The sequence below is a fragment of the Pezoporus occidentalis genome, unplaced genomic scaffold (assembly GCF_034315485.1).
Source record: "Pezoporus occidentalis ecotype Australia unplaced genomic scaffold, CSIRO_AGI_Poc_V1 ctg91, whole genome shotgun sequence".
Classification (NCBI taxonomy): Eukaryota; Metazoa; Chordata; class Aves; order Psittaciformes; family Psittacidae; genus Pezoporus; species Pezoporus occidentalis.
In genome coordinates, this window is record NW_026916273.1 from 2,104,116 (window position 1) to 2,128,505 (window position 24,390).

Sequence of the window (24,390 nt, forward strand, 5' to 3'; positions counted from 1 at the left end):
TAATGATGAAAAATAACATAAACCTTCTTGAAGTCAACATAAACTCTATGCAAACCTACTTTTGAAATGTCCAGGGAATTTTATCTTTATGTCAGTCTTTCAAAACACTTGAAAATGAAATCAACACAGTTCTGTTGTGGCTAAAGACTGTTTTTTAACCCAAACTTTACCTGTTATATCAGAACCTAATGATGTTTTTGACTGATCCTGTTTGGATGAAAATGATAACCATAGCTGCAGTCAGTTTTCACAATATCAACCAGATAATGATAATGTCTGTGTGCTGCTCATTTGACTATCAAAACAGCTCTGGATCCCTTGGTTTATGTCCATGGCCTTGCTGGCACTCCCTCCTTTGGAATAGAGCAATTCCAAGGTTCAAGGCTATGTCTGAGCTCTTATCAAGTCCAGAATTACTACTCTAATTTGTTACTGTGAATATTTTATGATATCAAAGACACTGTTTGAGACTGCTAACAGCCACGCTGCAGAAAGGAAAACATTATTTGTTTTCACTTTTAATATCAATGCAGTTACTGAAGGAAACTTCTAATACATCAGAATTTGTTTTCAAATGGAATGAGTGAAACACACGGACCACGTTCTGGAAAAACAAAGTCTTTTGGCTGCAAAGTTAAACCCAACATCACATGGAACAGTTTTCTATTTCACGTGGAATCTCAAGATAATTTTTTATTAATTCAGATTTAGGAAATGCAAGAGCTTTAAATCAACAGATGCCGTGGACATGAGGCTCTGCAAATCTATTCCATGTTCATATCACTGAAATTTGATTTCAAAGAACTGACACACTTTCTTTCAAATAATATTACTGGTTTGATTTACACTGTAAAAAAATAGAATTATTGCTATCAGGCTTGTATATAAAAGCTGCTACAGAAAATTGATGTATTATTGTATGAACCATGATCAGACTACTTGTAAAGAAATGCTCTGGCTGTTGTTCAACAAAACAGTTAAGCACATGCTCAGTTTTAAGAAAAAGACAAGATATCTTTTTCTCTGCCTTAATGTAAGGCACCAAAGTGCTTTGTTTAAGGGTTCCAGGATGTGCTTAAAAGAAAATAAGGGAAAATTATTTCTGATGGACACTTGGTGGCAGCTTTTATCTGCAGGCTTAACAGCTGCTGCCACTTAACTTCACTGCCTGCCTTTTATAGCAGGGCCAAGCCAGCAAAGATGGGACTATAAACAACTAGGGTATGTCTTCTGGGAAGATCTGGCCAACAACTTTCTTTGATCACAAAAATATTTTCCTAGGAACACTAAAATCAACACAAACATTTGACTGGAGCAGCAGATTTTTGTTGTTCCTTTCCTTCAGGAAATCAACAGAGAAAAAATAGCTCTTTAAATGGGAAAGCTGTTGCTAGGCCTGCTAACATTTCTTGTGAACATTTTTCATCCTTCCTGGGTCAGTAGTGAGATTTGGGTATAAAGCAGGTTCTGTGGTGATTGTTTTGGCACCTGGAATTGCTAAGCAGAGTGCTAAGAATGACTTGTTGGAAAATTTCAGTTTAGTCTGCTGCAGCATCCACTGAACCATACAGATGTTCCTCAGAGGGCTGGGAACCGTAGTGCCTGGTGGTTTCTTGGGCTCTTTGGTTTAAAACTTGGAATGGATGAGCATCCTTGAGCTCCCAGGGCAACACAGGGACTGATGCCCAGTCTGGAAGCTTTGGCCAGGCTGAGCTCTGATGGTGACCCGCCCATCTCCAGTTTTTGTGGCATCACAGCAGGGTCCTGCTGTAGTCTGTGCTGTGTGCTGCTGCGTAACAGGGATGCAACCCGTTCCAAAGACACAAGACGTGGTGACATGGGGAACGTGAGGGAGTGTACCCCCAGCTGAGTCCCAGCTCAGTGTCTGCACAGGACAGCTGTTTTCTGGCACGGTGAGACCTTGGCAAACCTTGACATGTGGCCTGAAAGGGAGTCCTACCAAACCTCATGCTCAGACATGAGCAAGCACTTCTGTCTACAGATTTCTGGCAGCTTAAGTCAGGGCATCTTGTGTTGGGAATCATAAGCCAAGGAAAAAGTCAATCTCTTCTGTTGACTCTGGGGATATTTATTGAGTATTCAGAGTCTTCGTTACTGGGACACGCTTTACATTCCATTTTCTGCGGCCGATTTGCGTGCACTGCCTTTTCCGGTGCGGCCAACAGCGACAGACCCAGGGCACCGCTCCGGCGGCTCTGGTCCGCCCTGAGGCTCCCTGGTCCGCCCCGTGCTGTCCGCCGCCGCGCGGGACAGCGCAGGTGTACCCCCGCTAACGGCCGCTGGCGCTGGGGCGGAAGGACGTGTCCTTGCGCGGAGCAACCGGCCGGTTGTTAGGGTAACAAACCTCCGAGCAGCACCGCTCTCCTGAGGGGTGCGCGCCCGGCAGCGCTCCCGAAGCGCCGGGAGAAGGTCCCGACCGCCGGTCCGGCCCCGGGGGGGTGGCTGGGGAGGCGGCCCGGGCGTGGTGCATAAATCAAAGGGTTAAGCAGTCGTTAGCGCTGATAGCGGGGCCGGTTGGTGCCGCGGGGAGGGCCGGCGGAAACGGCCGCGGGGCTTCGGGTGATTTGTCTGGTTTGTTTTCCCCTCCCTGCAGAGCGGTCCCGTTTCTCTTCCAGACCTTTGGATGGAAAGAAAAGGATGGAGGAGGAGTGGTGGAAAGAGGAGCTGGCAGCAGACATCCATCACGCTCTGAGGATGAAGGTTGGATCCCGCTTTGTTCCTTCCCCCCCTTCTCGCCCCACCGGCCCGTGGAGCAGGGCCCGGAGTGGCCCCGGCTGGGCTCGGTGTCGGCAGCTCCCCTTCTGCCCGTCGCGGAGGGGCAGGTTTGCACCGAGCCCTTCCCTGTGCTCTGCTCGAGACCTTTTCAAAGCCAAACCTGTGAAAGCTGCTACTTAAAAATACCCGTCTGTGACTTCCCTGTAGCGTTAACTTGGTGAAGGCGCTGATGACTGATTGCATTAAACCCTAAGAGGATGTTGCTGTTGACCCGTCAAAAATCAGTGTATTATGGAACTGGAGAAAGAGCATTGCTTCTTTTCCAACAGATAAATGCTAGAGTTAGAGTTAAGAGGTGGGATCCTGCTCCTTGGCAGGCTGCAGAAGAGCTGAATAAACAGCTATAGTGGGGCTTGTAGTGGGTTTTCTGGAAGTTACATGTATCGTTTACGCGTGGAGTAGAAAACCCGCAAAGTGCCCTGCAATAATATTGCAGAATAACCCGGCGGCTGTGCGCTGAACCTGTACGGGAAACAGGTACCACCGAGCTGATCGTTAGCTTCTCGCGTTCCCTTCGGCAGGCTCCGAACTTCGGAGAAGCTCTGAAGTGCTGTTTAGTGAGGTGACATGAGAGAGAGGCCTCGACAAATACTGACAACCTGCACTTGACATAGCTTTTAAGTTGCTAAAGTTAAGGCTAGCAAAGTTATGCTTTGGACATTCTGTTCCCTTTGTTCTCTTTACAGGCATTTAGCAATAAATTATGTCAGGTAAGTTAACTGTTGTTAGGGATCTGCGAGGGGCTCCGTTAGATCTCGCCTCCTCCAGCTGAGGCAGGTCCTCCTCAGTACAGGGAGGAATAACTGAAAATCGACTTGGCGGGGTGTTAAAAGAAGGGTGTGAGGCAGCTTTGATTATTTATTTCGTTTTGTGTGCCCACTACCTTTTTAATCGACTTTCAGTCTTCAGCCTGCTTTTGGATGCATCTGACTCTAAATTGCAAAAACTTGTTCTTTGTATATGGATACTAACCTAGGCCAGCTGAAATGACAAGAATTGTTTGAATTCAAAGGACCCCCAGAAAGGGGGTATTTTCTGCCCTGAGGAAGCTTTACAACTCTTTCTGCTTGGACAATTATAATTCTAATTCTGCCTGTCTTGTAAGGATGACTTTTCTTTTTGAAGGAAGTACTACATGAGAATCCAGACTGCAAGTATATCAAGCAAAAATAATCACAGGCCTTAAAGCTCCTTTGGTTCACTTCTTGTGATGTACATTTTTCTTTTGCCAAGGTTTGCTTTTTTGATGTCTGAAGTGTCAGAATTTACTGTAGAGCATTGTGGAATTTCTCAAAAGGATCCTTCAACAAAGTTTCAGGAAGATAAGTAGTTTTGAGGTGCTGAAGTCAGTGTTGTGAGCATGGACCAGTTTTAGGGACACCTGTAGCCATTGCATTAGAACAGAATAAGCTTCAATAGAGGCATCTGAACCTAGAGTATTAGTGTGTTGGTGCATTACTAGTGTATGAGCATGTTAATGGAGAGAGTACAGAAGATTCAGGCAAAGGTACCCTCAAGCCTGAATGACTTTTCTGGTTTAAGACACTTGCTGAGGAGTCTTAGCCTGGAACAGCATGTGTCCCTGGTAAAAATAGGCAGTTTAAAATAATTTGTTTTAAATAGCAAATATTTTCTGAAAACAACTGAAGGATCATTAAAAGCACTTTTGGTGTTTTGTTTTTTTTTCTTTTTCCTCAAAAAATATTTTAGGCACACAAATACAGAAATATGCCTACCATGAAACAGCCCAGGTTTTATGTTAACAACTGGAGAAAGTGTTATGCCATCCCTCTCATTCCCCCAGCTGGATTTGGGAATTCTTCTTAACCTCACTGAAAGATGATGTCCTTTGTGACAGATGCTGTGTGCTGTATCTGATGGGTTATGTTCTGCATGAGAGCAGATACTGAATGTGCGTGCTATACCTGACTTCTCATTCAGAGAAGGCTGAAAGATGCTGTGATGCTTTGTGACTTCCCAAAGGCTCTAGCTCAATGCAGAGGAAATTAATAGCCTCTGAATTGTCTGACTAGTAAAATATCTGTGCTGTGATTATTGGCATGTAGTGTTCAGCTTAGCAGGGTTGTATTGTGTTAGTTACTGAGTGTGCAGACCTAGTGGAACAAAATGCCTAAATTTCAATAGTGCTACATGCATCCTTAGGCTTTAAATGAAAGGTTAAATATTCTCCTGGATTAGGCCAGAGTATTAAACATGTCTGAGAAGGAAAATAAAAATTGGAGCATACTCAGTGTGTTTGTACTAGAAGAGTCTAACACACACCAAGCAAAGAAACTATGCTGTGTGTATGTGGTGGTATTTTCTGGTACTTAGCAACTTCTCCAGTGGCCCTGCATCACTGATAATGGAAAGGTACTGGTTGTGCTGGGTAGCTGACTTCCATGTCAAAAATCAGAGATCTCTGTATGGATGTGGGACTACTGCAACATCTGCCCAAACCTTTTCTCTCCACTTTAGTAGCGCAGAATATTCCATAAGAGTGGAAAGCTGAGTGACAAGTCAGTGATGGGGTTTTTTTGTTTGCTTATTGTTTAAAATCGAGGAAATACTTTGTTGTAGAAGGCAATCTGAGTATCCCAGAAAAAACTGATGTCTGTTTGCTATTCCTGCCCCATTTTTGTGCTTAGGTTGGGCTGTTTCCTTCCAGGATATGTTCATTTCCTGCAATTAATGAGAATTGCTAATCTGCCCACATTTCCCTTTTATTTATCTCTTGCATAGCTTCTCAGAGCAGAGCCAAATTTTACACTTGTTGCTTGTGAATTTAAAAGGTTAAAAATTGTAACTTGACCTTTTTAAAGGCAGTCCAAATTACTGTCTGCAGTTGCTTTCAGCCAGGTGAGGAGAACTGATCCTGTTTCTGCTGGAAGCAAACAGTTCTTTGCCATTAAGTGGTAGAAATGTATGAGTGATTTCCTCTAGGTGAATGCTCCTCCACAGCTATCTCCTACCTCCTCTTGATTTAAAAATCTTAATGAGGAAATGCTGTTTACCACCACGATGTGTTTCATTCTATTTTGACATGCAACATTTCCCTTGGCTTTGTCTGGAGTGTCATCTGAAGCAGGAGTGTAATCCATAGAGGGTTTGTTGTGAGGGGCCTTCACTGCTCTTAAGTAATGTGCAGTTTTAGATCTTCCTGTTAGTGCAGGATCTTATTATTAACTTTGTTCAGTAAAAACACCACCTCTTCCCCCTTCTCACTGCATCCAGTACATGTCCCTGTACTTCATGTAGTTGGGCCAAAGCATCTGGTTTACTTAACTTGCAGATAGCGTGAAGGTCTTGATGTAACAAAGTACTGTGTTATCTTTTAGCCTCTGAAGTCCACTCTTGTCCTTGTTAATTTAAAAAATGGTCACCCCTTCAATGCTTAATTAAATGGTTAATTTGACGTAGTCAGATCTCTCTGACACAGCCTGAACTGCAGAGTGGTGCAGACTAGCCAGTGACATTCTGAGCAGAGGGAAGGTATTAGGGTGTCGTGTAGGTGTTGCTTCTGGGTTTTCTTTTTAAAACAAGATCTGGATGAGAACCTGTGGACATGCAAAGGTTTTGTGCTCTTTTCTATTTCATTTCATAGGATAAGACATTAACCTTGCATTCTGATGCAGTTTTAATCAGCTGTAAAAGAAAGTAGGTGTAAAAGGCATTGAGGTGTATTAATAGAAGGATTTTTTTTTTTATCCGAGACTGCAACAAAAGCATAATCTGTTCACTTAACAGAAAACACACACAAAATCCCCTAGCTTCTGAAAATCAGCAACAATAGCATTACTAGTTGCTTGCTGTAATTTACTTATGTTATAGATGGCAGCATGTGCATGAAGCTGAAAGGAACAGGTGTCCTAATAAAGTACATGGTTATTCATGATCTCTCTTCTTTTTCCTTAAAGTTGGAATTTCAATTTTCACACTCCTGTCTCTGACCCTTCTCAGATTAGCTGCTTGTGAGTACTTTGAAGTGTGTAAGAAGGACTTAATGAAATGCTTGATAAGAATCCACAGTGGAACATGTAAAGTAATTGATTTTCAAGCACAATACTAGTTCAACTTTCCTGCAAATTTCAATTGCCTGGGGCTGTTGCAAGGGTGCTGAAGGGTGAAATGGATTCAAGCCCAAGAAGTTTTCAGGTACAGTTGCAATAGTGTGTTGGTTTGCCCCAGGGTTTTTGTGTGACATCTCAGTAGTACTCCTGAAGCATAAGTGTCTATGCTAAGTTCAGATCTTGAGGAAAAGCTAAATGCGTCAGCTGTACTATCAGACTGTTCACAAACACACTAACTCTTAATCTTTTTGATCAATTAGTTAAACTGCACTCGGCTAAGCATAGAAGCACTCACCAGCAAGTTTCCTATGTGTGATTTTGTTACTGGGAGGCACAGTGCTGCAGTCTGGATTGGCTCTGTGGAGGGGAGAAGAACAGCATGATGTTAATAGCAGTATTAAATTGGTTGCATGCTACCTACCTACTGCAAAACAGCCTGCAGAGTGCTTTCAATTTTCAAGCTCCTGCATAAAAAAGTAGTATGAATTTTTCTTTGCATGTCACCTTCTTGCCTGCATAAATAATACATTAGAGGAGGTAGCTTTTAGTGGTTTCTTATGTGTAGTGCAATAATTGTATCCAAGAGGTCAGTTTGGCACCTTTCTCCCACAGCTGGAAAGCTGTTTGCTTAGAACACAAAACAGGAAGGAGTTTGTCTCTTTCAAAGAACAACTGTTAATAGCCTGCTAGATAAGCTTTCCCTTTATTTTTCATCTACAGGCATTTCTTTTTCCTGTTCTAATGCCAACAACTTTGCAGTATCTGTTATTCTTGCTATAGGAATTCTTAAGAATCTGGTGGAGGTCACGTACAGGCTGTTTTTCCAGAGCATGCAACATAGTGAGAGCTAAATGACTGCCGAAGTTACCATGGTTTTTCCTACTTTTCTGACTTAAATACGTAGCAAAGGCACTTTTAAATTTGAGTGCCTTGTACTGACACCACACAAGTAGTATCTTGGTTTCATATACTTTTCCCCTGGATTAGTAAGAATCATGGAGAACTTGTTGAAGCTTAAGTTACACTTCATTGGGTGTCTTTTTCATCAGCTGGAAAATTCTTTTTCCAGATTTTGGGTTAGGATCAGTGGTGAACATTTGTGAGCTGTGGTAGCAGGGGCTATATGTTGGATTCTGATGAGGTATCCAGAAACAGAAGTAGATAATAAGATATAATAATTAGATAAGTATAAAGTTCATATTAGTAAATGAAGCTTGTGTCTGTGGAGGGGAGTATTGCAAGTTATTTCTGGATGAATAGTCCTTACTGTTACTGAGGAGCTTTGGCTCAGGTGCTTTGTTTTGCTCCAGAAAGGTTGAGGTAATTTACTTGGCTGTCCACGGAGGATGCAGTTCTCTGGAGATTGGCTGTGCAGCAGCTGGTACCCTGGTACCCTGCAGCTGGAACTGCTGGTGCTGGGAGAGGGAGGGCAGCAAGGAGAACTGGAACTGTTGCAGGAGCCAGAAGGTGCTGCATGTTTGACCTGTGACACAGAACAGATCCCAGCTGAAGTCCAAGTGCTCTGGTAGAAAACTGCATGGTAGAAAACCAGATTTAGTTAACAGCTCCCTGAATTTCAGAACCTGAGGCATATTTGTTGCTGCGTTTCATTTTTCTTGTCAAAAAGCCTGTGAGTCGTTCTAAAATACCTTGATGAATTCCACTTTTGTTCAGAGAGCTGATCGTTATTAGTGAACCTTATTACCACAATGTCATATCACTTGCTAACTTTCTACTGCTTTTTTTTCTTCCTGACTGCTTGTCAGTTCATTACTGGTTACCAGTGGGAGAAGAGTTTTAGTGAAAATAAATTGGACAGAGAAAAATGTACGCATGGAATTTCTTGCCATATTGAACACCAGACCACCTGATGTGGAACTCGGAGGAGGTTAAGTGCTGGATAGACTGGCCTGAGTCAGGTGCTGCTTTAAGGGAGCTGGAGGAAGTGATCCTGTTAAGTTTTCTTCCTCTCCACTTCAATCGCTGTTTGGCTCATTTAGATTAAATTGCCAGTGAAAGCCTCACCTTCCTGTGGTTGCTCAAAAGCTTTCTTTAGTCTTGTTGCCTAGTGCCTCCTTTAGGGATGGATTCTGAAGTGCTTTTGCTCAGTCCAGTTATAAAGCCATCCAGACCAGACGAAATCGTGTCTCCTAAGCTCAGGTAATGGATTGTGCCAGCTGAAGTGGTCAGGTTACTGGTGGTGAGCTGTCTCTGCAGAGAATGAATGGCTAATGTCTGGAGCCTGTCTGGCTTTCAGATGTGGTTGCTGTCCCCTACACCACTTAAAAATGTTTACATTGACTCCCTTCTTTTGGAAGGTCAGGTCTTGAAGCTGGTAGGAGGAGCCAGCTTAAAATTTGTCTTCACCTTAACACTGTTTCTCAGTCCAAGCCTTATTTTTCATGTTTTGAGTTTAAGTGGTGATCCCTTTAAATGCTGTGGTCTGACTTTGTGGAGGCTTTTTGTGGAGAGACACTGATCGACAGATTGAGCAAAGCTGGCCAAGTAATTTCCAAGACATGTGTGTTGCTGCTTTTAGCATTTCAATGTGGTAATTGTTCAGTAGCCCAAAGCAAAGTTGCTGAAGTAGATAAACAGGTCAAAGATAAGCAGAAGCAGCATATGAAAGGGCAGTTCCAGCAGACAAGGAGGCTTGGTCTTTCCTGGAGATAGTGGCAAAAAGTAAGTAATTGAAACGATTTATTCTTGCTCTCCAGAAGTTAATTCGTTTTTTCCCCTTGAGTTGTGTTTGCTGATTCTGCATCACTATCCCCAAAGCAGCAAAGGCTTTTTTTAATTCAAAGGAATAATTATTTGCTTGATGAGTTTATGCTAAAGAATCCTGGGTAAGGGGGGTGATGGAAGGAAGTACATACCCACAGCAGTGCTGATAACTGTAAGCCTGCTGTTCAGTTCTTGCATTGTTAAACTATTCATTACTTGCTTTCCTTTAAAAGAAAATCTCGCCATTTAGGGCTGCTCTGTACAGTGTAAAAGCAGACTTATTAAACCACTTACTAGCTGCTTCATGCTGTATGGTGCTGGGCAAGGCTGTCGCCTATACACAGATAATTACCCTTGATGAATTAATACCTGTGAACTTGATCTTGAAAGAAACCACAGCACATGGTTCTGATACTCCAAACAGTAATCCTGAAGTTGAACCTTGTCTGTGCTGTCAGGTCTCATTATACTGAAGCCCATGTGCATGTTTTTTGGTGGAAAAAAATGGAAATGCCTTTCACTTGTGCCCTTTGATAGTCACAGATTGTTAAAAAAAAAATATATATAAATAAATAAAAAAAAGCAGATGTGTTACAGGGGAGTAAATGTCTGTTAAACCGGTAACAGAATAATCCTATTGGCTTAAATCCAGTGCTTTGACTGGTCTTTGAATTTGCTAGTGCAGTGGGCTGAGGAGGGGTAGTTCTGGCTTCTGAGCATCAGGGGTTTGGATGCAAAACTCTGGATCTCTGCTTTAATTCTGAGCCTCTAATGCTCACCCATTGAACTGTAACATTGAGACATGTCAGAATTTTTGACTACATGTATAACTGGGGCTACTGGTTATGTATTGTTACGGTCTAAAAATCAAATATCACAATAAATATGTATGCTGGCCCTGGTGTATGGCATAATTTTGCTGGGAGACTTAGCTGTTGAAACAGGAAAAACATCTCAGAAAATGAAACTTGAAGCTCCTACCAGTCACCTAGAAGAACAAAATATGCCAGAGGTAGAATTGCCACCTGATCTTACTTTAGCTTGTGATTTGTATAGATATAGTTAAAAACAATGCAGCTATTTTAACTGATGTAAGCACTGAGCTTTAAACCATTTCTGCCAGAACATTTGTTATTGGTATGCTATGAATTCCTGCTCTGAAACTGTATATGTCACTTGCACTGATGGATTGAAATCTCTGTACATAAGGCAGTTGAAAAATCAAATTTATGGGGTTTTTCTGGGTATAAAACAGTGGGGGGAACATGTCCCATTGTCTCCCTGCTTTATAAATTGTTACTGGTGGGCGATTTCTTTCTAATCCCCCAGAGCAGGCTGTCCCAGGTTTCAAAGGGCTGTTTGCCTGTCCACAGCATGTGTCTGTTCAGTCCGAAATGTGTTTTTCACTGACTTTCTTTAAAAAGGCCTGGGAAGCAATCATCTGGAACAGCACTCAGCTTGCTGTCTTTGTAAGCTGCTTCTTGTTTGGGAGCCTCCCTGGTTTCCAGTTGTGTGCCCCTCTGAGTCTGATTGTGTAGCTATTTTTCCCTGATAAGTTGAACCTCCTTGTGGAATGCCTCCTTCCAGGGGATGAAAGGAGTGTGGGCAGCCACCGTGCCAGATGTGCAAGGTGCTGCCTCTTACTCCTGTATTGGGGTAGCCAGTGCAGATACTTCTTCCCAGCACTTGATTGAAAAAATACCTTACTTACGTAGTAGAATTAACTGCTATGTGCAGCTTTGTATTCCATTATAAACCACTTCTATCCTGCTGCACTGTACTACTTCTGATTTATTTTCAAATATAGGTAATGCAAAAATTATGTATTACCTTGATAAATTCTTGAGATGTACACCTTGCTGAAAGGGTATTTTTCTAATCCATGCCTATCAACATGGTGTTCAGCCCATTTTAATTCAAGTCTGGCCATGGTAACTGCATTAGTATTAGACCATGTCTAAAGAGAGAAAATGGTTTTAGCCTGTTACAGGTATTCCCAAGCAACTTCACTCCCACCCTTAAGCTACCCTTTGTGTAGTGGCTACAAATCTGTGTGTAAAAACACTTGCAGGTGAAGAGCTAGCATAGGTAGACCATAAACTTATGTAATTCTCCCTTGGAAATGAAAATTCATATATTGTATGTGAAATACAGTCTCAGTTTAATAATTAGCTCTTTAAATGCTGAAAGAGGTTACTACAGAAAATACTGGAACTTGCTATAATGATGAAAGTCTAATCATTCTCCCATTTTGTTCATTGTTGCTTGCTGTAGCCACATACAATGTGAAATTCTTAAATATTAGTAACTTGGGCAGCTGAGGAGGGGTCAGTATCAGGGAAACATATCCTGCCCTTCTTGCTTAATGAAACTCTTAAAAGTCTATGTAACAACCTAATTGGGGTGAACAAAGTTAAAAAGGAATCCTTTAAGATGGCCAAGAAGTTTGGTGTTCTGTAGAAAGCAACAGCAAGTTGTTCCTGGGTCAAACTACAGTGTTTGCCCATATGATTAATGCTGGTGAGGAAAGCGTGTGGATGACCAAAGTATTAGAAGTTAACTGACTGTCAAAACATGCGGTAATCCAGCCCTGATTTCTGTGTCAATCAGTGTTGTAGCTGCTAAGCATTTGCCATAGCAGGTGGTGGGTGTTGGTTTGGGATTCCAGACACTGAAATGCTTTCTGTTTCAGTACCTTTCTTCCTATTTTTTTTCCCTATAGGAACTTAAATTGCCTGTGTACAAGGCTCGTTCACCACAGATTGGGATGCGCCGATACTTCGTTGATGTCTTGACTGTGCTCAGCAACCATTGCAACCTCTGCCCTACAGCCCGGCATCTCGCTATCTATCTACTGGACCTCTTCATGGATCGCTATGATGTGACTGCCCAGCAACTCTACATAATTTCATTTTTCTGTCTTCGCCTAGCAAGTAAGTTGGCTGCTGTCTATTAAGGCTTTTTCTTTTGAGCAGATGGTTGTTTTCCTCATATATCATGTACTGTTTTCTCTGTGTTAACAGCTTTCACCTACTTAGGGTAAAGCCTAATGAAGTTCAAATCAAGGCATAAAGCAGTCTGTTAATAAGCTTGGCTCAACTGCATAACTTGTGCTACACATCTATATTCAAGGATTTTAAAAGAAGCAAAAAAGCTGTCAAGACTTTCATTATGTAAATAACTGAAGTAAAATGCAACTTAAGGCCATCTCTATGCAACTGTGAAGGAAAAGGAAGTTCACAAACTGCCCTATGATAATACTAGAGGGAAATGTTTTGTAACTTCTGCCTGTTGGGGGTGAGGGGGAAAGCAATTTGCTTAAAAGAGCAAGCCTGTGTCTAGTGAACTAAAGAGTGTGAGAGTCTTTCTAAAACTAAGATCAGAGCAATGCAGTAGCATGTATACATCTTGATTTGGAATAAAATCGTCCCTTACAGGAAGGGGAAAAGATCAACTACTGTAAAGGCAGCTTTTCTACCAACATGTAGAAACAAAACATTGACAGTTGAACCAAAGCAGCTTTGCACAAAATTAACTCCTCATTAACTTGTATAGGTAAGGTTTAAAATGCTAGTAGGGCTCAGCCTGGAGACTTTTGGGAGCATAGTAAGCTCTGTTTTTACTGCCTGGGCCATCATAATGTTCTTTTTTGGTATGTGTAGTTCAAAGTGATGCAAGTCAAGAAAAACCACTCTACAATAAGTGGGAATTCCTATGTTTAATTTATTAGTTTCAAAATTAATGTTTTGGAGTAAAAGATTCTGAGTAAGTCAGAAGTACCAACCTGAAGTCACCTTAGAAGTTCTCACTGTAGCAAAGAAGAGTAAAACTAGTTCATTGCCTGTTAGTGCAAGTGCAGTAATTAGACCTTCCTGTAAAACATTACTGTAGGAAGTGGCATGGTTTTTCAGCAGAGGATTGCAGCAAAAGTGCTCTGCAGGCTGTGTTGCAAGAGACTTGTAGTCCTGAAAAAAAATACACCTTTACTGTAGAGGGCAAAAAAAAACCCCAATAATAGTTGTGGTATATACATAATATCAAAATGACTGTTTGATACAGACTGTCTTTGAGTAATTGTTATAAACATGTTTTGAGAAACTCTGGGTTTTCTTCCTGATTGCTTCCTTAGAAAAAAACAGGTTGTTAAGGTTAGTGTGCAGGCCACAAGCAAGATGGGGTGTAGTTAGAGGCAAGATTCTTATTCCCACTAATTATTGTAAGTATGGGTTGCTTTGGGGGTGGGAGAGGCATAATAGAGAAGCTTTTAGACACAACTTTTGAAATAGAAGCAGCAAACTTCTAAGTGAAGACTATTCTTAAGTTTAAAAATTGTTGTAAACTTGTGTTTTGCTTTGAAGCTTGTTGCTTCTGTTCTGGATCTAAAGGATTTCAAACACTCGTCTCTTTTCCTTTACCTACGGACATTGTCATCACCTATTTTTGATAGCATACAACAGCAGTGCTGTCATGATGGAGAATGTAGCATTCTGCTAGATGTCCTTTAGTTAGCTGGGCTAATTTCTAATTTTTCCCATTTTGACTGGGTCATCAGTTTCCCCAGCCAGGGAAACTGGATGATGATAGTGTTTCCCACTTGGGTAATAACTGGGAGGGGCTGAGAAGTTAATACTGTTGCAAACAAATTGCACTAGCAGCCAAGTAATGTTCAGCCTGGACTTGCTGCAGTTGAGAGGAATGTGGATGGTGTGTCCCTCATATCATTCAGTTACTCACTAGCCAGAAGATGTATGTTTCTTTGCAATGCATGCACACCATAATAATAGAAGGCTTCTGGCAATTCCTTCCAGATAGTTTAGCTCCTCACAACAGCTATAAAAGCTTTGAAGTTTACTAATGTCATCAGTGGTTGTTATTTCCTCTCAATCAATTCTGAAAAAGAATGGTAAAAATTGTTCACAGTGAACTAAGTGCTATTTGGGGAGGGAAGGAAAAGTTGCTGGAAAAATTGATGTCACAGTTACTTTAGGAATGCATTTAGAATAGCCCATCTCTTTCACTTGCACTAAGGGAAACTTTATGATCTAAATCAGAATCATAAACTGAACATCTTTCTGTAACACAGAAAGACCTGTCCATGTGAATGTTTTGGCTAGGTACATGACTAGAGACGGAGAACCTCCTTTGGAGGTCCACTGTGGTAATATAAGAGGTTGTAGGTTCCTGCTGCCGCAAGATCATTAGTGAAGTCCAGTGATTTTAATTGTTCAAAAGGAGAGATGCTGGTTTTTGGTGAAAAGTAATGTTGGACAGCTGGGACTGGTGGTCTTCAGCCAAGCCAGCTGGATCTAGAGCCAGGATAGTTACCAGTACACCTGCACAGAAGCCAGGACTCTGTCTCTGCATCAGGCTATAGATAGATGCTCCTATAAGTGACTAAAAAATGTTAACTACTTTCCTTTTCCCCCAGAGCACCCCAGTGCTTTTAGTAAGCTCTGATTTATTTTTCCAGACAAAATCATCTGTCTGATGCTGTCAGTAGATGGATTGATCTAGGTTAACTAACACTTTGAAGGGAATTGAGGAGCTTTCAGTTTGCCTCACCAGGCAGCTGAGAAGGCAGATCCTTGTAGAGGGGCACTGCTGAGCAGCAGCAGGTTGTAAACTGCATCTTCATTGGGCAATTTATTACAGAAAATGATAGCGATATTAAGGTGCTCTGGCCCTAAGCGTCCTGTTAGAAAAAGGGATTGTGTAAAGATAGCCCATCTGCTTTAGTGCTGCTTGACTCAAGTTGCCTGCTGAAAGCTGTGCAAACCAGCTGCCCCAGAGTAGATGAGTTGCACTGACACAATCAATTCAGATGGCCCAGCTGCAGGAGCAGTAAACTCTGGGGAGAAAGCAAGCACCTGGACAGTAAGTCTTAAACCACTGCAATTGTTTTTTCTGTGAGTTTTCTAACTGTACTATACAGAGACTGTACAGTTATGGTGTATCAGTATAGTTAAAGCAGTGCAGCTTTTGCTTGTTGCTGTAAAATCCTAGCTGGGTCTTGAAACCTGTTCCTTTCTTTCCTGAAGAGCTAACCCCCTTCAGCAGCAGGTGCTTCTGTACCTGATAAAAGCAACATCTCAGCCATTCATTGGCACTGAATGTTCCAGCAATTTTAGTTTTTATGGCCCTTCTTCCTCAAGAGGCTTCTGCTGCTATGGAGACATGAAAACAGTTTTTAAATGTATTGATTTAAGCAAAGCTGGTTTACTGCTCAGCACATCCAGTGCTGCATTGCCTCACAGAGTACTTGGGTATTTCTTACGGTTTTCCTGGCTTTATTTTGCTCAGCTCCTTAGTCTGCCAGTGGATTTCAGCAGCTGAATTAACTCGGGACAGTAAAACCAATTAGAGCAAGAAAAGATGTCCGTGCTAAGTGGGCTCAGTTTAGGGCATGGGTAATCCTTTATTGCCTAATTCCTCATTAACTATGTGGAGCTCTTGTCAGCCATCAGGCAGCTTTCCTGTTTGACTGTGTTTTCTCATCCATTCTCTATTGTTCCTTGTCTCCATTTCTTAAGCAGGTAGCTGTTGTGACAAAGACAGCTGAGCTACTTCTTTTCAATAAAAGATAATAATGGGTGTCAGTACAGGATATAGATGAGTGTAAAACTTAGTCTGTGCTCTTAATTATTGTTTTTATTTCCCTGTTGACGTAACATGTACAGAATATTTTCTTGATTAATTAAACTTTACTGTAGTAAGGCATCTCTAAAATAGCCTCTCTCTTCCTTCCCTTGCTTAGAGGACATTTAGAAGCTGTGTTTGTGTCTGGGTGCAGCCTGGGAGAGAGTCTCAGAAGTTTGGTTTACCACCTTCTGTAACAGTGTAGGAATAAAGAAAAGTAGGCCTTTAGCTGCACAAGCAGCCACAGGTCTTTTCTTCATGCTGGGCTAGATGGGTTTGACTGGTTTATGCTTCTTTGGGATTGATTTTAATTGTGTATGGGACAAAACATATTTACACTTTAGTGAATCTTTAAATTGGCAGTCTTTTTTGTTCCTTTGTCTTCTCAAGGACTCTGAAAATGTAATAAAAGAAATTGCCTGCATGTCCTGCCTTTGTTTTGCTGCCCATGTAAAACCCCAGGAAGATCATCTACCCAACCAGTAGCAATCAGTCTGAACTGCTGCTGTGTAGCAAGATTTACATTGTGACTGCTCCATCCAGTTGCCTGCTGCAGTGGATGAAGCAGTTCTTCAGGGTATATTTGATAGGAGTGATGCTTCTCTAAGACCTTTATTTTTTCTTAGAGAAAAGCTGGCATGGATTGATAGGCTGTTCTGATAATGTGACAAATGTGCTAATGAAATGCACTTCTTTATAGTTTCAGCCTTGTCCCCTTGACAACAGGACTTGCTCTGGCTTTCATTCATCAAAAGAAAAGTGTGAATGTGTAACACAAAAAGCACTCACTTTTTTTTATTCTGGGGAGCATCTGATTGTAGAATTTGGAGTGGGACAGAACATCATCTAAAGTAACTTGGAAATACCTTGTTATCATTAATCACAGTGGTATTACACACATTAAAAATGTTCCATTCTGCCCCCATTTATTTAGATTTTTACAAAAAAGTTTCTCATAAATGTAAACATATGTTACAGGTTCATCTTATTTTATTTACCCTATTGACCTCAGTAAGTTTCCTTGTATAAAAATTTGCAGCATCCACATATTTCTTAAATTAAGCATTGCTTTAAAGGCTGATAATTGTTACCTCAAAGAAAAACTTTTTGAGGTGACAATAGTGACAACTAAATGGTTTTACCAGTAACCAAACCCCAGAACACAAGACCAAACTTTTAATTTGAGGTGTCTATGGTGGCATTTCAAAAGCATGCAAATGACTTCAAAGGACAGACTCCAGGTGATAATTTAGGTGAGACAGCTTTGGTTTTCTTCCCAAAATGTGATGTTGATTAAACAAGTCAGTGTTATTTGTTTGGTCAGTATTAAACTTGAAACTGTCTTGGCTGAGCCTTTAATACTCTTGCAGCGATTGTGTTGGAGGTCCTGGTTCTCTCAGCATAAATACGCTGTGCATAGAACCTCAGTTACTGCTGCAACTGAAGGAACAAAAATAGGAATGCTATATTTTGATATCCTTAAATTAGGGAAACTGGGGAACTGGAAAAAGTCACACTGCATTTTAAAAAACATCTCCAACTTGCTCATGGCCAGCTTGCCTCTGACCTGTTTGGTCTGATGGCATGAAATAACTTTGGTGTCCTCTCTAGATTTCAATTCAAAATAGGTGAGGAAGGGGTTTGATAAACTTGGAAACGAAGTGTTTTAGATCAAGGTGGAAAGTTAAAAAGAAGAATTTTCCAGTCAATAGCTCTGTCCTTTGTTAGTATGATACCTTCCTAACACTATTGTGCTGCTCTCCAGACTATAGTTTGACCTTTTGAAATTTCCAAAATTGAGTGGGAAGAAAGGAGCTTACAGACCTTACAGGAGCCAGAATGACAGATCCTGTCTGTAGTTTTCTGGGCATGCAGTGATTTCTCCTACTTCCACTAGCATACTCATTAAATTTCTGTACCAGGCTGACATCACCTGGGGGGAAGGAGGAGAACAAAGGGTTAACTTTCCTCTCAAATTTAATTTTTCTTAAACACTTCTAAGTTTAGGTAACAAGGAGATTCATGAACACATATACAGACTCCTGAATTTCAAGGGCTTTTTCACTGACAGTATGCCCACAACCCTTTTGTATTGTACTTAATATGATGGATGAATTTTGTTTTTCATTGCTATTGTTCTGCTCTTTTATGGTGAGGTGCTGCCATACTACACTTATAATGTATTTCATATCCACTTTTGAATGTGTTAAAAAGACATTCAAGCTGCTAGGAGTACAGAAAATGGTCAGTTTTAATACACTGGAAACAGTTTGGATGGAATTGCTATCTCAAACGGTTAGGAACATCTTTTAAAAACAATTTTCTAGTGCAATACTGAGTCACTTAGATTTGACAAGACACTGAAGCCATATGACATGCCGATATCTTGTCACTTGGTCTATGTTGGTAAAGGAGCACTCTTACAGAGGCAGCAAAAGGACAACTGAAACAAGAATCAATTGTGGAATATATGCCCTCAAGAACAAAAAGGAAAAGTAACTGCAGAGTACTCTTAAGCAGCTATGGGTTTGGGTTTTTCAGCAGGGATGTTCTTTAAGGTGCAGTGGAAATTAACTAGTGGTGGTCGATAGTTGCTAGCTCTTGAACAAGGAGAGTCTGGTAGATAGGTCTTTATCAGCTTGGTTAAAAAGTAACTGTGAATTTAACAAGATTTTATTGTTTTAAGTTTGTAGCAGAGTAACACTGTTGCTGTATTTCTCAGCGGATTTGACTCCCAGGACTAGATCTATTGGACACTTTTTATGAAAGGAGGATGCTTTTTATGAAATAGAGCAAGATCCTGGTTTTCTGTACAAAATGACTGCATTTTGTACTTACTGCTGAAAATTGAGTCATTCTAGAGGCTACTGCTGTTTCAGTAGGCTGGTAAATACAGTTTAGAAGAAGGTGGAGCTTTGCTCAGCTGTCTTGGCTGAAAATGTATGCTCTCTCCTAACCCTGTAGGAATTATTTATGTTAATCACTTGGTTACAGTGTACTTCTCCTAGCCATTCAGTGACCTTAGTTAATGAGGCCCCCCAAGACAGGAAGGAACAAAGAGAAATTCTGAAGCAGCAAGGGCAAAGGTGGTGTTGCCCAGGGGTTTTTAATGTCTTCCTTTTTGTAGCATGTGCATTTAGCTTTTATACCCAAAGGAGCTTTTTTCTCTCAATATTAGATCTTCCTTTGCTGTATTTTCCCCATGCTGCTTACTTTCTACACACTTGACTGAATACCCCTCAGCAGATTGCTTCCATTTATTGTCAGCAAAACTGTCTGTAATCCTAATGTGTTTATAATCCTGGGTTTGTCACTGATAGTATACCAACAAAAACAAAACTGTAAAAAGGATATTAGGAATACATTGGCTAGTCTGTTGCCTTTCTTGTGTCACTGTACTTTCTCACCATTCTTTAAAAAGCACCTTTTATCATTAGACTTTCTGGGAGTGTTCTTTACTGGCTTTTGGATGCTCAATCATAATGATAAATCTTACCTGAAAACCATCTCTTCTGGCAGGTAAATTTGAAGATAGAGAAGATAAAGTTCCAAAGTTGGAGCTCTTAAATAACCTGGCGTACATGTGCAAAGTGAATGTGGTATTAAACAAGCAAGATTTGCTTGCGATAGAATTACTGCTTTTGGAAATCTTCGACTGGAACCTCTGTATGCCAACACCAGCACACTACATTGACTACTACCTCTACATGTCTATTGGAGAGAATGAACTTTACAATGGCTGGCCCATCACCTCGCCAACTGAAGCCAAAGACTTTCTGGAGAAATATGCATATTATTTCCTTGATTTCTCAGTGCAAGGTAGGAGGATTAGTTTTGTGCTAGAATGATCTTCCATTAGGCAAAAGGCAAAAGTCTGAAAGAGATAAAGGCTTTAAAACTTGTCATAATGTGGATTGCACAAAGTTATCTGTGCAAAATGGCTTCTCTTTGCAGTTATTTCAGATGGCAAATGGGAGGTGACCCTTGTTTGTGTGCAAGTGTCTTGTCTCTTCAGAAATCTCTAGGTGGGATCAAGTTTTTCCTTCAGCTTAGAACACTATTTGATGAGGCTCTCAGAAATGGGGTCTAAGTTTAGGTCTGCCACAGACTGTGAACTACTGTCAGTTGCAGATATGATATGCAGTTCAATATATGAATCTTTTTAAATGATATTTTTTACAGGGTCCTGTGCTGCAAGACATATTTAGAATAATGGGGCTTTTAATGATTTTATCTGTAGCATCGCTTCTAATATCTGCCCATGTGAGAGCCAGTGAACTACAGCATCCTCATAGGCTGGGTTCAACACTAATATTGTGTGTAATTGCCAGTACCAAACTGTGGTTCAGCTGAGACCAGTCTACAAATTTCAGCAAAGTCTATTTTGTGGCCTTTTCTGAAATAAAAACTTACTGAAGCCTTGATAATAGTTACGAACAAGTAGCACAGAGATCTTCAGGAAAGCTTCATCCAGTTTTGAGAGGCTTTTTCTGGTCATGAGTTAATACTTTGAGATGTGTGGAACAAAGTTGTGGGTGTAATTTTGTCCTGTTTTGCCATGTATACTGTGTTCCCTTCAGTGATGAGCAGGAGTATAATTCTTGGTTTTGGTTTTTCTTTTGTAGATCCCACTTTCCTCCATTTTCGTCCATCTCTGATTGCTGCAGCTTGTGTTTGTGCTGCACGTATCTGTATGCAGGTTTCTCCTGTCTGGACAATGCATCTTGAATGGCTAACATGCTATTCCTTGGAACATCTTGCCCCGTGCATTGAGATGATGCTCATGTAAGAAAGGAACAAAACCTGTTTGTGCTTTTAAGAAGATGTTAAGATGTTGTTTTATTTTTATTTTCTTTAAGTAATTGTTTGGCTAGAATTAAGATAGTACAATATTACATTAGTAGTCTCCATCTTCAGTTTGGGGAGAGGAATAAAAGATTAAAAATCAGGTCACTTTTACTAAATATTGTATTTAACAATAATTACAATGCAGAACAGTGTGCACAGTTTAGTGTTTATTATGTTCTACTGGTTGTCTGTGTGGTTGGATGGAAGGTTTTAGAGATGGTTGATGAAATATTTTTTCCCTTTGTTTTCTTATTGTACCCACAATACACCTGCTGCAGAGACACACCAGTGTATCTCCAACAATACACTAGGGAGACATTTCAGAACTGTTCTTTGCTTTTTCTCTAGTAAAGGACATGACTGTGATGCATCAATACTGCTCTGGTATGTGAGCACATACAGTCTTAATCATTCTATTTGGCTTTTAAAATTTTCTGTTTAGGCTGGGAGTGATGGTGGACCTTCTGAATTCCTACTAAAAGCAGGGCCAACTGAAGTTAAATAAATCAGACAGCTTGGGATGTTGTCTAGTCAAATTTTGGCTGTTTCCAAGGACAGAGACTTCCTAACCTCTCAGGGCCACTGGCTGCAGTGCATCATCATTCTCGTGATAGCCACAAGTGTGAAAATGTTTCTTTCTAATATCCAGTTGGAATTTGCATTGTTCCTTTATAGATATGCACTTTAATACTCTGCAAATACTATTTCAAATTTCTCTGTGTTGTGGACTTAAGATTCCAAGACAGCCAGTCCATCAGTAAAAACATACTTGTGATGCAAAATAATCCATAGACCTGTTGTGTGTGAAGATTGCAGCAGGATAATTAGAAATTAATTGTGAAAGCAACTAGGGTCACAATATACACCTAGGGCAAAAAAGCTGATAATGTAGCCCAACTGGTGAACACTTTGGCATATATGCAGCCTCTATGAAGTTCTTTTTAATAAATCCTACTTATAATTTGTTTCAGGTATTATGAGAATGACGTCAATGAAGCCAATAATGTAAAAAAGCAAGTAACAATTCAACATCAAGAACAGGAAGCAGTGGGAAATCTGAGTTACCAAGCTACTACTCAAGTTCTCTTCCAGCAATCTAGTTACCACCCTTTAACACAGCATTCAGCTACGTTTTCCCAGTTCCAGTGGCCAGTACAAGATCTGTGCTCAGCTTATCGTGAATCTTTACAGCAGGCCCACAGGCCCAGTGGTCTGCTTGCTGGGAGCACTGACAGCTCCCTGCACTCCTACACAGCTCTTCAGCCCAGCCTTCAGCCACCTGCCCAGGCTCTGCCCATCCAGACACCCTTTGCCGTGCAGGTGGCATTTGGAACAGAGAGCGGACACTGCATTTCCATGGTTTGTGGCAGTAGTTACTTCAGTGATAATCATTCATATGCAGCTGGGTGTTTTGACTGGTAAATACTGACAGGAGAAAAAGGTCTTATGAATAGAAGCTGAAGAAGAGACTCTGATACAAGACGTGAATCTGAATTAAAACCATAGAGAAACAGCATCCTTATGACTTGCCCATTCAGACAATGTTGATACGAATCCACTGATGACTGGAACCTGATGCCTTTCTGCCAAGGCTTGTAGCTTTGGCTTTTAATGAGAGAGAGAAATAGAAATCTGTCAATATATCTCACTCAATGTCACCTTGAGAGGCATCTGTGTGGGACTCTGGAGATTACTTCCTTCTGATTTTCAGTTAGTGACTCAATAGAGTTATCTGAAAACTTGTGTTGAAGAGTTATTTCAGGCTGGACTATATGTTGAATTTATGGCCAACTAGCAATGTTATCTAAAAGCTGTTGTTGGAAAACATGGAGTACTATCTCTCCTAGTGATGCGTTGCTTTGAACACTGGCAGCTTATACTACTGGAAGCTTTTACTAAAATATACTGAAATTGGCATCAGTTAAATGTGAACTTTGTTTATGCAGAAATCTATATGTAGAACACTTTCTATTTCCTTTGATCAGGAGTGATAGTTCAGGAGTAAGACTTTAGAATAAAAGGAAAAAAAGAAAAACTGGCCAGAAGACTATCAAATAATTTTTGACTTGAAATTCTCCTGGAATCTGAACATGGTGCTGCTGAACAGAACATCACTCTGCCTTCAAGCATTTTAGAAACAAAACCAAAACTTTAAATCATCTCTTACATCTTTAACATGCTGCTGCTTTTGAGACTGGAGATTATTCTTAATAAAATTGTTCATGAGCTTTATCAGGGATTTAATGTTACTTGAAGAAATCCTCCTGGAAAACCTCTTAAAAGGTTCATGGCCTTCAGTTATTTTATCTTTTGGGCTCAATGACTTCTAGCAGTAGCTTGGACTCAGGACAGAAGAACTGGTGTTAATGGGGCAAAGGTGGGGAACTGGTTAACTTTACTGTGAAATGAGAGTTTGACTGCAGTGCTGACTCAGTTTTTTCAATACCAACTTTGCATTCTCTTGGAAAATGTAGCTGGTAAATTGAAGATCCTGTTGCAGCTTTGCAATGAGATGCACATCTACTGTCATGTATCCAGAGGGTTCTTTCTCAACTGAAACCAGGGCTCATAGTTCAGAAAACTGTAGAGGCTTTTATGGTAATTTATATTTTTACAAGAAATGGACTTCTGCAAATGTGAACCTTTAGTTTTGATATATGCAACCTACTGTAAGTTTGTTTGTTTGAAGGCAGTACTCTTGGGTTGCCTTCTCTCTGAAGGTTCTCAGGACAGCAATACACGAAATGTGCAATATGCTTTTACTGACTTGGGGCATTTTTTTCACCTTGTGTCCCATAGTGCTGTTTTAAATTATATTTTTAGAGACTTGCTTTTAATGGTGTTTTAAGGTGGAAGGGGAAAATGAGCCTGCATGCTAACATGTGTTTGTGTACTATGTTCCAAGAACACAACTGGTATCAAGCTAATAATTTCTTCCATTCAGCAGGCTAGAGCAATCTTCTTGATTTTTTTTAAATGCAAACTATAACTGAGGAGGCAGTACTCATCAGAAATACTCTAGAACTTTAGAGAACTTTGTCTTTTATTCTGTTAGCTTTATATTTATATTAAACTTTATTTTCAGAAGACTTCAGTGTGTGCTTTTGTCTTTCAAGAGTCATAAAGAACAACATACACATGGAAGTACTGTTGGGGGGGAGGTTTCCGTCACCCTTATAGTTTTTGCATCATGTGCAGTGTTATACTTTGGACTGCCATTGTGCTTAATGGTGAAAATACTTGCTAAGTTCCCAGTAAAAGTTTCTAATAAACACACCACACAGCTGAAGTACCCTCTTCCTTTTGTGGTTTCTCC

General features: G+C 40.6%; 2 protein-coding genes across 8 annotated transcripts in view; one reads left to right on the plus strand and one right to left on the minus strand.

Moving 5' to 3' along the window:
- Positions 1-2,319: 2,319 nt before the first annotated feature.
- On the plus strand, positions 2,320-24,163 carry CCNJL (cyclin J like). The gene is made up of 6 exons (XM_062605317.1): positions 2,320-2,392; positions 2,615-2,721; positions 12,313-12,523; positions 19,746-20,045; positions 20,852-21,011; positions 22,046-24,163. The coding sequence occupies exons 2-6, from the start codon at positions 2,659-2,661 to the stop codon at positions 22,494-22,496; spliced, it is 1,185 nt and encodes a 394-aa protein (XP_062461301.1). The 5' UTR covers positions 2,320-2,392; positions 2,615-2,658; the 3' UTR covers positions 22,497-24,163.
- The window catches only part of FABP6 (fatty acid binding protein 6), a 56,588-nt gene continuing 39,355 nt past the window's right edge, over positions 7,158-24,390 (minus strand). For 4 of the 7 annotated variants that reach the window (XR_009962112.1, XR_009962116.1, XR_009962111.1 and 1 more), the window contains one exon: positions 17,630-18,159. The gene's annotated coding sequence lies outside the window, so the exon portion shown is untranslated. Of the gene's footprint in view, positions 7,224-8,959; positions 9,530-10,495; positions 10,579-17,629; positions 18,160-24,390 lie in introns of those variants that run through there. The other 3 variants (XR_009962113.1, XR_009962115.1, XR_009962114.1) reach the window with 3 other exon arrangements.